Source organism: Notothenia rossii, assembly GCF_949606895.1.
Source record: "Notothenia rossii genome assembly, chromosome: 6".
NCBI classification, from domain to species: domain Eukaryota; kingdom Metazoa; phylum Chordata; class Actinopteri; order Perciformes; family Nototheniidae; genus Notothenia; species Notothenia rossii.
In genome coordinates this window covers 69,303,496-69,319,381 of record NC_136909.1, presented here as the reverse complement: position 1 = coordinate 69,319,381, position 15,886 = coordinate 69,303,496, and the positions used below count along the sequence as shown (strand labels likewise).

At 40.3% G+C, this 15,886-nt stretch overlaps 3 protein-coding genes across 5 annotated transcripts; 1 reads left to right on the top strand and 2 right to left on the bottom strand.

Annotated features, from left to right (window-relative positions):
• Window positions 1-634: 634 nt before the first annotated feature.
• cst3 (cystatin C (amyloid angiopathy and cerebral hemorrhage)) lies at window positions 635-2,911 on the bottom strand. The gene is made up of 3 exons (XM_079688276.1): window positions 2,621-2,911; window positions 1,577-1,687; window positions 635-1,039 (listed from the first exon to the last, which is right to left on the bottom strand). The coding sequence occupies exons 1-3, from the start codon at window positions 2,822-2,824 to the stop codon at window positions 965-967; spliced, it is 390 nt and encodes a 129-aa protein (XP_079544402.1). The 5' UTR covers window positions 2,825-2,911; the 3' UTR covers window positions 635-964.
• An 88-nt stretch (window positions 2,912-2,999) lies between these two features.
• On the top strand, window positions 3,000-6,408 carry ephx5 (epoxide hydrolase 5). Of its 2 annotated transcripts, none has more exons than XM_079688238.1 (10): window positions 3,000-3,115; window positions 3,212-3,270; window positions 3,411-3,624; window positions 3,725-3,905; window positions 4,020-4,229; window positions 4,307-4,436; window positions 4,747-4,958; window positions 5,532-5,640; window positions 5,753-5,878; window positions 5,989-6,408. In XM_079688238.1, exons 2-10 carry the CDS (start codon window positions 3,248-3,250, stop codon window positions 6,188-6,190), a joined length of 1,407 nt encoding a protein of 468 aa, XP_079544364.1. In that variant the 5' UTR covers window positions 3,000-3,115; window positions 3,212-3,247; the 3' UTR covers window positions 6,191-6,408. The 2 variants fall into 2 exon arrangements, with proteins under 2 accessions (XP_079544364.1, XP_079544363.1); XM_079688237.1 differs by having other exon boundaries at window positions 3,007-3,115; window positions 3,217-3,270.
• On the bottom strand, window positions 6,375-9,806 carry mad2l1bp (MAD2L1 binding protein). 2 transcript variants are annotated; one of them, XM_079688248.1, is made up of 4 exons: window positions 9,495-9,806; window positions 9,353-9,413; window positions 7,859-8,127; window positions 6,375-7,411 (listed from the first exon to the last, which is right to left on the bottom strand). In XM_079688248.1, exons 1-4 carry the CDS (start codon window positions 9,780-9,782, stop codon window positions 6,884-6,886), a joined length of 1,146 nt encoding a protein of 381 aa, XP_079544374.1. In that variant the 5' UTR covers window positions 9,783-9,806; the 3' UTR covers window positions 6,375-6,883. The 2 variants fall into 2 exon arrangements, with proteins under 2 accessions (XP_079544374.1, XP_079544373.1); XM_079688247.1 differs by having other exon boundaries at window positions 9,353-9,803.
• Between the last annotated feature and the right edge of the window lie 6,080 nt (window positions 9,807-15,886).

The window sequence follows — 15,886 nt, the reverse complement described above, 5'->3', positions numbered from 1 at the left end:
AGAGTTTAGAACTGGTAAAACACTCTAGTTTCATGCTCTGTATTCGAATAAAAAATAAATAAATAGAAATGTTCAGTTAATATATTTAAGGAGGTAATTGATCTGCAGAGGCAGAAGTTTTTTTAATTTTGTTATTAAACTTCTCATCTTAAATAACCCTTTTATCTTATTGGCCACTTCAGTTAAAGGTGGGATAGGTAATTTTTAAATTTGAAAATACACAGCCGGAAGAAATCTGCTACTTCCTTACAGAGCCCCTCCAACACACACGAACGCGCACATGACCAATGAGGGCACCACAGATGGAAGGCTGACAGGCAGGTAGGCCATCCAGTTATTTTAGCCGGGCCGGCTAAAATGATTGGTCGTGCTTTTTACAGTACTACGGCTTCCACAGATGACATTTTTTAATGGATTTTTTGTCAAAGCACTTAAGATATTCATTGCTATCGGGATGTTAACAGCATTCCATGGAATATAACAAAAAGTGTAACTCGAGCCGGTTTCTCAAACTTACCTACCCAACCTTTAATGTATGCTAAAGAATCACAACAAAACATGTTTCTATAAAATATCAATCTGAATACATTTGACCTAATTATTTGTACTATCAATCACCACATGAACACATTGATGTAAGTTGACAAGATGCTTTATTTTCATTTCAAAACAGCATGTTTTAATAGCCTAATCAACAGTTCAGTTAATAATTATTTGGTATTTGCTAGGTTAAGTGATTAAGCAGTACAAAGTGGCTCTTCTAAAATTAATGTCAATGTCAAACATTGCAATACTGTATAGGAAAAGTCAACAGGTACTGAATTTAGCATAAAGTATAGTAGCTTAGGCAGAAAATGGAAAAGTTAATATTTTTCTGGTTTATCTAACCGAAAACATATTGTTCTGATTGAGGGATATTCCGCAAACAATTCCAGCACTGGAGATTTTCCACGTAGTTCTCTTTCTAGCATTTCTGCCCGAGCATCCTAGTCTCATTACGCCATGGGACGACCAGCACGGTGAATTCGCACTGGTAGGGCTGAAAAAGAAAAAGAGTGACATCATATATATATATATATATATATATATATATATATGTATAGCATTGTAGCACAGAATATAGCATTGCAACTTTGAGATTAGATCAAAGTCAAAGATCAACATAGCATAACTTGCAAACCTTATCATCCCCCATGTTCAAAGATCCTGATTATTTAAGAATCAGATTTTATTTAAGTAATCAAATATTTTCCTCTTTCAATGGACCTCTTTAGTTTTTAATAGGCAAATGTAGAATTATTTGTTAAGCTTAGTCATCTAGTTAAAATGTAAAGGCAGTTCTCCTCCCTGACTTCTCTTTGCAGAAAGCAACAAACAAAACCCGATGACTCATATAGGGGAAGTAAGTACCAAATTATTTCACAATCTGATAGTTTGTAGTCTATTGTTGAGGATAGCAATACAAGTCTACTGTATGGAATTTAAACATTACGTCTAAAAGCTTCCAATTAATAAATACAATTGGGGCTTATTTCTTCCTGAAGCTGAGATTGGAGCCTCTTAATAAAGTCCTTACCAGAGCCTGGGCTGGGTCTTGGTGGATGGCACACACTTCGTTTGCAGTGCCCTTTCTGCAGGGGGTGTTCCCCATTCTCACGGTTATGACGTATTTCAAACCAGCAACCAACTGTAAGAAGAACTTGTTGTTAGAAAAACAAATCATTGAAAACCTTTATGATAAAGCCCTTTAGCAATGCAGAATCAAGGCAAAACTGTCAGCTATTACATCCCACCAAAGTTGAAAAGATCACAACAATTATCATGATCAGATTCTTAATGCCTCATTTATGCATTTTTAAAAGCTTGGGTGGTCTTCCATGACATCTTATAGTGACAAACATTCAGACTTCATATAAACAGAGTTTGATTGGATTAGGGGTGTCTGTGCTCAAAGGGCCAACATGTCCAAATCCATTATTTACTTTCAGTATCCGTGCATAAATACAGAGATTATCACTCAAGTACTGAACTAAAGTACAATTTGAGACACGGAGTGAGTACACTTTGTACCTCTACAATTCAGAGGTAAATGGTGTACTCTTACTCCACTATATTTATTGTGTAGGCTACTTTTAGTTGCCTACACAATATGTCAACAATGTCTTTCATTTTTGTAAAGCACCTTGAATTGCCTTGTGTTGAAAGGTGCTAGATAAATAAACTTGCCTTGCCTAGTTACTTTGCAGACTTGGATTAATGATGAGAAAAATAAATAATACTTAAATTACATCTGGAGTAACATTCAGTAACTACCCTACAGTATACAAAGTAATTAAAACTAGCTGCACCTTTACCAGTTTTGATAAACACATTAATGCATCATTAATTATAATCAAATCTGGTACTTTTACATATTACAAGATCTGAGTACTTCTCTCCCCTCTGCTGTTGTATGTGCCTTTATGTGGATAAGGAGTGACAAGGAAACATTTAGCCTGATGGGCGCAGGCGTAAAAGCAGGCCCACGACAACGGTTGCATATAAACAAAGTATCTTGATTTGACCATGTCTGTAAAGTCAAATCTTAAGACATTTAAAGCCCAGCTTAAAGGTTACCAACCTGTCTCTTCACCCCCACCACTTCCGCCACCTGGCTGAGGAACATGCTGTTGGATTGCTTGTTGTGTTCGACGACAGCGAAGTTGAGGGCATTTTGAGCCCCTTCGTCATTGACATCTATGTTTGTATACCCCCCGACCATTTTTTCCGATGAGCCGACGGCAAAAACCGCCGCAAGAACAGGGAGGACAATCTTCCACATCATGTCTCTTACTGTTTTACTGTAATAAGCAATACCACAAAACAACAGCTCGACGTCTCTCCTCCCTTTTATCTAAACAACAAGGCAGCGGCTGTTTTTTTTCACGGGGATTGACACCTCTCGCAGCCAATCATCAGCCTCTGCAACACAAACCCCTCCCTCTTGGTTTTCATTTTAGCCAGTCGCGAATGTGTTCGATTTGTTCATCCCCGACTCCCGTAGTGGCCTTTTCCACCACCACTTGAGCACATTCCTACATTATCTGAAGGGAAAACTTTAGAGGAGGCAACCAAGGTATGTTGAAACGCATGTGGTTTGGATTTTGGCTTGCTTTGCACAAAATTCGATGAGCGGAGCGGAAAATGAAACTTTTTACCTCTGCCCTACAAGTGCAGGCTAGAAAAAACTCACCTTTGGAACTGCGCAATGGAAAGACTCCAGGTTCTGAGGTAAGTAGGATAAGCGACTAATTCCCCAATTGGCTAATTATGTATACCTATTATATATCTGTAATATATTTATATATACTTATTCTACAGCTGTGATTATCTCCAATGTGTTTGTTTTCTTATTTTCCCACATTCTGCAGGGGAACATTCTGCAGTTTGGATGCCTTCCAAAAGCAACTCCTAATAGGCTCAGCAGTGGCAGCTGGGGGCATACTGGCATACATGGTGCAGAAGAGAAGACAAGTCAAAAGTATCCCCCTTGGTGAAGGATGGTGGGGAGCAGGAGAGAAGCCACTGTCAGAGGATGATCAAATATATCCCTTCAAAGTGCAAACCTCAGATGAAGAGATAGAGGTCCTTTTTGAGCTCTTAACAAACTGTTTAATAATCATATTTTTAAAGTAGCATTAAGACATGTTTATGACAAGTAATCAACAGTGCTCTTACTCAACAGGACCTTCATGAGCGCATTGACAGAACCCGCTATGCTGATCCTTTGGAAGATAGCTGCTTCCAGTATGGATTCAACTCCACACATCTCAAGAAAGTGGTTTCCTATTGGAGACACACATTTGACTGGAAAAAGCAGGTGGAGGTGCTTAACAAGTATCCACACTTCAAAACCAAAATAGAAGGTACACACAGCCCCAAGCTATATAAACAGGTTTTGCTTTTGAGTAACATTTTTAAAGAATCATTCCACGCACTATTTACTTTCTTTAAGCACCAATGCTTTTGCTTTGATGCAGGATTGGATGTGCACTTCATTCACGTGCGACCACCACACCGTGACAACCAGAAGGTTCTGCCTCTTATGCTCGTTCACGGCTGGCCTGGCTCCTTCTATGAGTTCTACAGAATTCTGCCACTTCTCACAGAGAACCAGGATGGTGTTGTGTTTGAGGTCATCTGCCCATCTATCCCTGGCTACGCTTTCTCAGAAGCCTCCCACAAACAAGGTAGAGGATTCTAAGTAATGTATGTATTTCTGCTAGAGCAGCAGATTAACAGATGTGTTTTTTTTGTATCTTTTCAGGATTTAACAGTCTCGCTGCTGCCCGCATTTTCCTGACACTGATGGAGCGTTTAGGATTCTCCCAGTTCTATCTGCAGGGTGGAGACTGGGGCTCTCTCATCACCACCAACATGTCACAGATGAAACCGCAGTAAGACAAAAAACAAGCCATAACATGCCTCAAGTTGTATCACTTCAGTGGAATTTCCCACACCCACTTGTTTATTTAATAAAAGGGAGCAATGTGAGATTCTGACAGAAATGTGAAACAGTGTTTGCTGTGTGCAAAGTTCACAATCGACCAAAACTATTTGCACGACAATTTCCTGTAGGCTGGAGAAAGGTCAAAAGAAAAAACATGATCAAAACTAGCATTTCTAGCTTTAATTTGTAACTTAATTACAGATTCAAATCCTGTTACACATTAACTGTAATTTAGATTTTTTTGTAATCTTTTCCAGATGCGTGAAAGGTCTGCACTTAAACATGTGTATGTCAAACAAAGGGTTCAAAGTGATGCTTTCCCTCATTATTGGACCTTATCTGCCCTTCCTGGTGGGCTTGAGTCGGGAAGATGTTCGCCGGTTGTTCCCTTTCTTTGAGAAGAATGTCTGGGAAATCCTAAAGGAAAGCGGCTACTTTCACATCCAGGCCACTAAACCAGACACTGCAGGTGGGGACACATTCTGATGATCATATTGACACTGCTGACAGGCCAAAGACAAACCACCTGAGGCAAGCAAACAGTTGCTAGTATTTTATTATCTCAGTTGAGTATTTATTAAGCGCTTTAAGTGAAAGTTCCGATTTTTTAGGTGGTGTTGTATGAAGTATTTATCCATATTCAGTTTCGAGAAAAACACAGGGCAAATGTCATCAATCCACAGGGAACTGAAGCCTTTACTGTCTATGCTTCCATTAAAGCAACTTTACTCCATTTGCTAAAACAGTCATTTGACCTGACCTGATTAATCCAAACGAATCATTTAACACATCAGTCACACAGTATCACAAACTGATCGATTGTGGCAGCGGTAGACCAGCAACTTCAGTGTCCTATAAGGTAAAATAAGGTTTCTTTGACAAAAGGGTATTTTTAGGGGGATAAAATAAATGTTGCTGATGATCCCAGCCCCAAGAGAACAATGCTTAACATCTGTATACACTAACTCTGGATATGTACCTCATATTACTCTAATTTGAAACATCCAAACTATCTCTCCAATATCTTATTCTGTGGTTACAGGCTGTGGAGCCAATGACTCTCCTGTAGGCTTGGCGGCCTACATCCTGGAGAAGTTCTCCACCTGGACTGATAATAGGAACAGAGATCTCGAGGATGGTGGGCTGGAGAGGTACGAGACAACATTCAGTTTTGCCTTTTTAGGCATATATAAATATATTGTATGATAGATTCAACAAAGATTGTTGCTGGCTGTTTGTTAAATAATGTCTGCATCCATACAGGAAATTCAGCCTGGATGACCTCCTGACAAACGTGATGATCTACTGGACCACAGGCTCCATCGTCTCCTCCATGCGCTTCTACAAAGAGAACTTCAAGGGAAATCCAGACAACAGAGTGGATGCAAAGTATGTGGTTGGATGCTCCTATTATCCAAACTGTCATTTGTTTTACAAATTTGACAACCTTATAATCAAACCATGTCATACCTCTGATTCGGTTTCCTCTTGTGTTTTAGGACAGGAATATTTGTACCCACTGGACTTGCCGCCTTCCCCAACGAGCTGTTGCACTGCCCAAAGTCTTGGGCACAGATTAGGTATCGAAACATCCAGTCGTACAATTACATGCCACGAGGCGGTCACTTTGCTGCCTTTGAGGAGCCTCAGCTGCTAGCCAACGACTTTGTCCAGTTTGTGAAAAAAGTGGAGAAGTTCTGACCGTGTTAATGCACTTAAACACCAACGTAATTATGGTACATCGGTTCATTATTAATTCTGTTATTCGATTTTGTTTACTCATTCCAAATGAGATATGAATGCACTTAATTTTTACTAAGATTATTTCCACACTACAATGCACCTCATTGCTTGATTGTGTTAAGAAATGTCAGCATTGTTTAAATCGTTTTCACATTTTAATAAAATGTAAACACATACACAGATGATACTTTCACTTGAATATATCTAAAGATAAGATTAAAGCGATTAAAATTATTAAAACGATAGACACTTCAAGTTCTCGCTCTTTAAAAATGTATTGCACCATTAATGTGTTGTTTTTATGTTTGATGTCCAATTAGCAAGTGTTAGAATTTTCTGCAAAACATTCTTCAGAAATATAAACAATACACAATGTGCTCAAACAGATTATGCCAACAAAGGTTCCTATCAACAAATTATCTCAGTATTTCATAAGAGGATAATACACCTTACTGCCGGCGTCAATAAATGCACTTTTGTTTTTAAGTGTCAAGTAGAAAACATGTTACTCATAATTCATTCAAAATACGGACAGGTCAGTTAAAAATTCAAGTTTTTAATTCCTTTGAACCACCAATAAAATAAAATTGTAGGAAAACGGCTCCAAACAGAGATCCGCATCTCAGACTATGTGCTTCCCAACTCCGGATGTCACTTGCCGAAGCCCTTGATGGTCATGGGTGCCTGAAACCACACATAATCCTCCCAGTCGGACCCCTGGACCATTGGTTCCTTGCAGGTGCTGGGATCATTAGACAGAGTGATAATTCGGTTCTTTACACGGGTTGGCACTTTAAATTGTAGTTTAGGGCGGAACCACCCTACGCCGCAGTCCCTGTGGGCCAGTACCAAGACCGTGGTGGGAATCAAACGAACAGGTTTGGTGTCCGACAAAAGGTCGGCCACAAACAGAGTCCGGAAGAGTTGCCTTAAGCATGCGGACACCCGTAGACTTTTGTCTCCACCAGCCAACACCAGGGCCTCCATGTTGATCTCATAGAGCTCTTTGGGGAGGGTGAGGGAGCCACCCATCAGCAGCAGCACGCGGGGCACCCTGCTGAGGGAGAAGAGCACCTCCAGCTGCTGCAGCACCTCCTCCAGCTCCTGAAGGGTTTGCTGACACTTGCGCCAGCTCACGTCTGCAGACTGCCCCGGCCTCCGAGCTACTATGTCTTCATCCTAAAAAGCAAAACATTAAACAAACTGTTTAAGTTCATCTCAAATCAACATCATTTCTTCATTTTTTAACATTTGCACAAAATGCCACCCTGTATGGCTGTCATGTCTCAAGATCCTATCCAACTATGCATTTGTATCAATCACTTACATAAGTTTATAGCACATACATCTGATTATGTTTAACATACTTATATATAAGTGCAATATACAGTATTTCATTTTGTATTCTGTCTGATCTCACCCGAGTTTACCTGTATATAATTTACCTAATTCTGCATTTTACTTGCACCATTATATGATCTGCACAATTTTTTACTTTAATTATTTTATGGTATAATATATGTTGCATTGTTGGAGGAGCTTGGAATTTAGGATGTTTTCGCTGTAGCTGCATATGACAATAAAGCCTTTGAATCTTGAAGGTGCACACATGTGTTCCTAATTCACCTGCATGGAGGCTTGCTGTTTCTTCTGGGAGTACACCAGCTGGTCATATGTCATGGGCAGTTGCTGTCTTTGATAGAGGATGCACTTTAGGATCTCACTGACGAAGCGGCAGCAGCCTTCCTGAGTCACAGTTCCAGGGAAAACCACGTTCACACAGTCATTGACCTGCGCTCGTCTCATCACCTCCATATCACTGTCCTCTGAGTTACTGAGCTGTTGACAGGCAGTCACACTGCTCTGACCAGAAATGTCCTCTTCTTGGTTGTTATCTGTCCAAATAAGAACCAGAATAATGTCATTAGGGTGAGCAACAGACCATTCTTGCCCAATTTCAGCTAGTTAAGGTCAATTCAATTTAGCAAGGCCAGTATTCCTATAAAACCATTGTCCACACTTCCATTTAACATACCACTGTCTGCCAGCAGTGGAATCATTATTTAGATACTCGTAGGCAACAATAGCAATTGTCAGTCAAATCAGTTAAAGTCCTGCTTTCCAAGTATTGCTAAATTATAAATGTATAGTTTATGTTTGTATAAGTCATGTTAAACTTCTGGATTAAAATGATTAATGCCTCAATGTGAAAGCAGCATTTTAGTGCAGCTGGTCAGCGTAGGGCCATTCTTTCTGAATATCTTTGTTGACATTACTGTTCTGTAAGCAAACATTTGCAAAATATGTGTCTAAAGTTAGAGTATCAAGTCAAAGTCAACTTTAATGTCAATCTTTCAGTTTGTGTGTACAGACAGAGATCGAATCCCGAAAACAATAACAAAGATATATAAAAAGATGTATAAAACTCTGTATACATATATATATATATATATATATATATATATATATATATATATATATATATATATATATATATATATATATATATCAACAGACACATGTATACATATGCACACATTAAGACACAATAAAAGCACAACAATCAATATATACAAAATAACAGTCACTTCAATAACTTATCGCCTTGAATGTTCGAGTTTCCAAGAAAAGCAAAACGTCATCTTCATATACAATGACCATTATTTAAAAAACAGAAAGGATATACAAATAATAACAGTTGGACACTAGGATCAGATGATTTCACCCTTTACTTCAAACTATTAATCGTTTCAACATAATTGAATATATGCTCCAGCTGTATCCTAATAACTGTAATGGAGTAGTAAACATTTATTAAAATATTGGAAGTACCCCAAAACTGAATCTAAGTTCAGTACTAGTTTAAAGTGCTTGGTAACTACTAAGTTGAAGATAGAGAAAAACTAAATTGAAAATAGAAAAACTAAGTTGAAAATGGAATGTCTGTCTTGAATATGCATTATTTTGATAATGTCAACATGTTATTGAGACATACGGTATCGAACTTAAATTAGAGAACAGGATGACTCTAAACAACCTGAATTTGACCCCGACTATCAAAATGAAATGCAGTGTTTTCACAATGCAGCTTCACACTCATGTCCCATGGATGTGACTCACCGGGCAAGCTGGGTGTGGACGGTAAAGCGGCGTTTTCCTTGTCCTCTGAGTTGTTTACGCTCTGCTGTTTTGAATTAAGTCGATGGTTAGGGGAGGCATCTTTTAATTCAATTTCATTATTCACGTTAAAACATGTGTTTACGGCTAGTGTAGAAAGTTGTTGGTCTACTTCCGCAGACGGTTCGCATGAATTTTTGTCGTCGGGAACACTTTGTAACGTTAGGGCTTCTTTACATGTCATGTTTGGTTCCTCCGTTGTAATAACATATTTTTCCGAAGAAAACGACAGGCGCCTCGCTATAATGTTATCTTCGCTGTTAATAGCTGACGGGATTTCCATGTCTTCAGAGTTTAATGTTAGTTTAAATATATTCGATACTCCTGCCATAGTTTTGAATGTCCCCACCGTGTGTTTCTCACAATGCATCATGGGAAACGTGGAATGACGACGATGCTGTGTTCAAGTTACAAACGAAAGAATCGAAAATAACAGATTCCCATTGAAAATACAGTTGGTCCCATGGTTGGTCCCCCTAAAACGTGCTAACAAATACATACAAATTCGTACATTTAAGACTATATTTAAAGGTTCATTCCTGTGAGGCGTGGAAGCTGTTTTTACAGATGAATCGTGTATTTTAATGCTTGCTTTTTGGAACATCCCGGACAAATACAATTATTTTAATTGTGTAATATTTAACATGCAAATCGAATTTAACGTCGATGTTCAACGCTTATACATTGATTCATTAACATAATATGGAGCTAAAACCTAGCATCTGATGTGTGTAGAGAGCTGTGTTTTTTTCAACAAAAAATGTGAAAACGTATGGGTGATCACTGACAATACACGTGTCACATACATGAAACTTGCTCCATTTATTGGTACTAGTCCTACAACTATACCCTCCAAAGTGCTTGAGGGTGGGATTAATAGAAGCATCTTTTTTTGGGAGGCGCTTTTTCCGGCAGGCCAGGGGGTGCATAATTTGACACAACACCGTACTAAACCGTAATAAGTCCTGCAGTGGAAAAGCGCCATAAGGTAGTGTATAGAGAAAGTGAGCACAGCGAGGTAATTAGGTGCATAATGCTCACGGCGATTCCTTCACACTGAAGGCCAACTTCTCTTTGGAGAGGACTGGCCATTTGAGGTGTTCCGTTGGATTTTGATCAATAATGGCTTCTATGAGAGTAGCAGTCCGAGTTCGTCCATTGAACAAAAGGTAATTTAAAAGACTGCTTATATTTTCTCCTTGATAAACTCTAGTGCCATTCACATTCACTTTTCCACAGAGAAAAGCAGTTATCATCCAAGGTGATAGTTCACATGAAGGGAAACTCCACATTTGTTTACAAGGTAGGCCTAAATATAAAAAATACTCTTCGTTGTACTGCAATTGATAACGTTTTAATAAAAAAATGTTGTGCATTTGAATTTGTAGCCTTCACTTAATCGAGGGGACGAGTCGAAGGAATAAGTGAAGACTTTTAGCTATATATGATTTCTCATATGATTCATCAGACAGAGGAAAACCCACATGTATATCCCAGGCAGGGGCGGAGCTTCAGGGGGGGCTGTAGGGGCAGGGCTCCCCGGGCCCGGGACGGTCGGGACCCAATGGGGGCCCGTCGCCGAGGCAGCAGGCTCCGCCCCCGAGATATTCGCCGGCGGGCCCTGCTGCCTCGCGCCACTGAGTGCACTGACGTTCCTGGTCATATTAGGTATAAAGCATTGTAGCCTATAATATGAGTTGAACTTGTGCTGCTATTTTCACACTCACATTTAACATTAAAACATGAAAAATTGCAAGTGAATCCCTTCTATTGTCTCCAAATGTATTTTGGGTAAAATCGTCATCAACAGCCGTCCATCAACATCATACATAAATGAACGTCAACGTCATCATCAATCACTTGTCATTCAACAGAGCACTGTCTAAGCATGAGCAGTTATAAACACAAAAGTGGAGCTACAAAACGCAAAGAAAAACATAAAAAGGACCAAGGAAAAGCCAAATTGTCCAAGCTAGATGGATATTTTTTTCACCCTACTCCTCCTGCTGCGGGAGATGAACCTGAAGTTGTTGCCACTGCCAGCCGTGTTTCATCCCCGAGCCCCAGCCCGCCAACAACGTTAGTGGGGGTTAGCCAGATTTACAGGTAGGCTACAATCACGGACACACACTGTCAACAAGAAAATGTGAGTTTGTGGTAAATGTTGATATCATGGTTGTGGTTACTTCGTGTAGCTCGGCCGCCTAGCTTATTTCCTTTTCTGTCTCTCGGCTGTAGTGATGATGATAATAATAATAATAATAATAATAATAATAATAATAATAATAATAATAATAATAATAATGGGGACGACTCAGCAGCTGCTAGCTGCTCGTCTAGAGGAGAGCCAGGCCTGACGCTTGACCAGCCGCACCCCTCCCCCTCCGGCTCCTTACCTGCTGAACCGCAAGGTGAAGAAGTACTGGACACTGGTAATGAAAGCAGCAACAGGTCTCCTCCTCACGCTATTCCTACGGGTGAAACTCAGACCACGGATCATGATGTGTCCTGCAATTATCCTCTGGAGCGTTTTCCGACTGATCGGGAAAACTATTTTTGAAAACATTGAGGACGCCAATATCAAAAGATATATCCTTAAAATGGGCCCATGCAAACCCAAAGGTACATTTCCCAAAGACAAGGATAACCGTTGCTTTTCAGAAAGCTATTACACCTCCACCACTAAAGTTGGGATGAAATTTCCACGCAGCTGGATGTGCTATTCCCCAAAATTGGACTGCTGCTACTGTGAGCCTTGCTGGCTTTTTGCCAACCGAAAGGCACCGTTCTACAACAATGCATGGGTAAACGGAATAAAAGACTGGAAACATCTTTCTACTAAAATTGAGAGGCATGAATCCACTCAAATACACCTTGGTGCATGCGTAGTATATGAGCAGTGGAAAACCAACGGCACAATAGACGCTGACATGGAGAGGAATGTGCGTAATGCCGCCCAATTTTGGAGACAGGTCGTGGAGCGCATTGTTAATGTAACTCTCACTCTAGCTTAAAGCAACTTGGCATTCAGGGGCCATCGAGAGGTTCTAGGTCAGGGAAAAGCTGGCAACTTTTTGTCAATAATAGAATTATTGGCTCGCTACGACCCTGTTTTGAAAGAGCTAATCAACCGAACAGAAGGGTCAGTGAAATACCTCAGTCACCAGATTCAAGATGAGATTATTTACATATTATCTCAACGTGTGAAAGCTGACATCATTGATGAAATAAACGAAGCCCCATTTTATTCCGTCATCATGGACACAACGCAAGATGTGTCAAAGATAGACCAGTTGAGTCAGGTTTACCGCGACATAACTGTTGTTAAGAACGACATGGATATTGCAACAGATATACAGATCAATGAAGTCTTTTTGGGTTTTGAAGTGACTAAAGGTTCATCAGCTTCAGAGCTTGAAAACAAAATCCTTGGTTCTATAGAGAAAAACGGATTAGATCTGTCTAAATGTCGCGGACAGGGCTATGAAGGGGCGGCTAATATGAGTGGTGTGTATTCAGGCGTGCAAGCAGGAATAGCCGAGAAGGAGCCCCTTGCCCACTATGTTCATTGCGCTGCTCATAATCTCAACCTAGCTCTCAAGGACTCTGTTAAAAATGTCCCTGGAGTGAAGCAGTTCTATGACACTGTAGAGACGCTCTACAACTTTTTTGGTCACAGTATCAAACGATGGGCATTGCTCAGTGAGTTAATCACGCCAGAGAGCAGAACTATCACATTAAAACGCTTATGTCCCACTCGCTGGTCATCTCGCCATGATGCGCTTGTTGCGTTAAGGCACAGATATGGAGACATTATAAAAGCCCTCGTCAAAATATCCCTTACCAGTGACAAAAAGGATGAGCGCAATGAAGCAAGTGTACTCAAGAATGCCATAAGCAAATTTAGCTTTCTATTTTTGGTCAACATGCAGACCAAGATTTTGGAAAGCATAAATTGTGCTTCACAGTTAATGCAAGCAAAAGACGCGGATATTCTCAAAGCATCTACTCTACTGCAAAATGCCATCAGTGTTTTGGTGGAGTATAGGGTACAATTTGATGAGGCGAAGTCCGCCACTCTTACCCTGGCTACTAAATGGGGAAGTCAAACACAGTTTGAAACAACCAGGGCCAGGAAAGTTAAGAGACACTTTGATGAACTTTCTGAAGACAGCCGCCTCACTGACGCAGAGAGCAACTTTCGGGTGACCGTTTTCAATGCATGTCTCGATATAATCATCCAGCAACTGTCCCAAAGATTCACCATCTTAAATGCAACTGTGAACATGTTTGAGGCAATTCACCCCAACACACTACTACAAGCAAAGGATGAGGATTTACACCAAGCTGCCCAGCGGCTTAGAGAGCACTACGGTCGGGACATCGCCGCCAGCTTCCCTGGCCAGCTGCTTTCTTTCAGAACCTGTTTCAGGGACAAAATACAAAAACTAAAATCTGTCGCGGATCTGGTAAAAATGCTCATTGTTTACAACCCAGCAGTAACATCTACATTCAGTGAGGTTTGCACAGCCTTCATCTTATTTCTGACTCTTCCTGTCACCTTGGCAACCGCCGAGCGCTCTTTCTCCGAATTAAAACTCATCAAAAACTATTTGAGTAACACGATGGGACAGGAGAGACTGAGTGGACTGGCCTTGCTGTCCATCGAAAGTGACCGAGCCAAGAAATTGGACATACAGCGGATTGTGGACGAGTTCGCGGAGCGCAAGGCTCGCCGAGTGCCCTTCAAGTAGTGGGGAGTACACTTCAAATTTATTTTGTACAGTAGCCTACTTGTACGTGAATGTATGGGCCGCCGTGCCAATTTTACACTGCTGTGCTCTCATGGTGGCGGCTGGCTGTCGGTTTTCGTTGTCCTTGTGGTTTGTTGGACTTTATGTCATGTTATATCATTATTATCTCTGATATATATTTCGTTTCTATACCCTTTGCAGAAACGAAATCTTAAATATTACACCTTTTCTTTAGTTACTTTTCTTTCAAACATTGTTTTAAATTTTAATCTTACTGACTGAGCGACTTTTTACGCACGAGCATCAGATTACCATACCCCGGACTCCCGATATTTTTGTCAAGCTTTATTGGGTTTAAAGGGCCCGGTCATGTGGCCCCGCCCCCCGGCCCGGGTTTGATATGTGCCGCCAGTGATCCCAGGAAAAGGTTTCTTTATTCTTTATCAGTTTCAACCATTTGAATGATTTGTAGCCTACTGTATTGTTGGCCAATTAAGTGATATTTTAACTTTTTTTCTGCTGCATCAGATTTTTCTTGACTTGGGGTCTGATGTCCTGAAAGCTGCATTTGAGGGTTTCAACCTTTATATATACAGTCTATGGTTTCAACGACTGTGTGTTTGCCTATCGCCAAACAAGCTCAGGAAAATCCTACACCATGATGGGTCACGCAGTAAGGCCTTCTCTCAGCTTTCTCAGCACTCTTACCAAGGTTAATGTGTCATTTTGTTTTTAATGTATCTTGAAAGGTAGCTATCCTACAAACATTCATAGCTTTCCAAGTTGCATCTCAAACGTGCCCTTTTTAAATTAGACCCTCAATCTTCAGGGAGACCCAGGATGTCACCAAATTCACTGTAGAGCTTACGTTGCAGAATACTCGAGCTCATAGCACTGACTCCTCAACACATTAGAAAGTGATGGCAGTCTCATCAGACGTCCCTCCCAGTCTCTCCATTTATCTCCATGTTTCTCCACACTAATCAGAAAATGTGATGAGGGCAGCATACCAGGGCTTTTCTCTCTTCACCTTGCAAGGCAATGGACATTTCACATAACAAATGACCTTTCTGCTTGTCTACCAGGAGACTTGTGCAAGGTCATCAGCAAAGCTGCTGTCAACATCCCAGATAATTATATATGGCTCTTAATGCTTTCTATCTGTTACTTTGTAATTAAAACAAGAGGGCATGCAGCTCAGAGTGGAATTGCTTTTATGCTTCAGTAACTCCATATCAGATGATCTGTTGTTCAGCACTCTTTGCATATGCGGAGTTGGGGTCACATAATGGCAAAGACACACCTACATTTAGAAGAACACAACAGGAGCAAAATGAAATTATAATTTTAAACAACACTGTTACACTAATGTTTTCTAAAAAGAAAAAACCTTTAACAACATTTTTTGTTGTTGTCCCAGAACAACAAAGGTTTAATCCCACAGATCTGTGAGGGCTTGTTCAGTGAGATATCTCGTAGAGCCAAGATTGATGCCGTGTCCTTCCATACAGAGGTCAACATCATGCATTTATATAGCAATACTTCTTATCTACTTCTGCACTTTAGTCATTAAACATCAAACCTTCAAAAAGACTTCAGGAGAGTATTTTACCCATTACATATTAGAGACTGGCAGCAGGGGTTGGGCATGTGCATTCTTTGGTACTTAGCATGTAGAGTTGGCAAGACAAATTGGTTAATGGAAGTGAATTCGAAGCTAGGT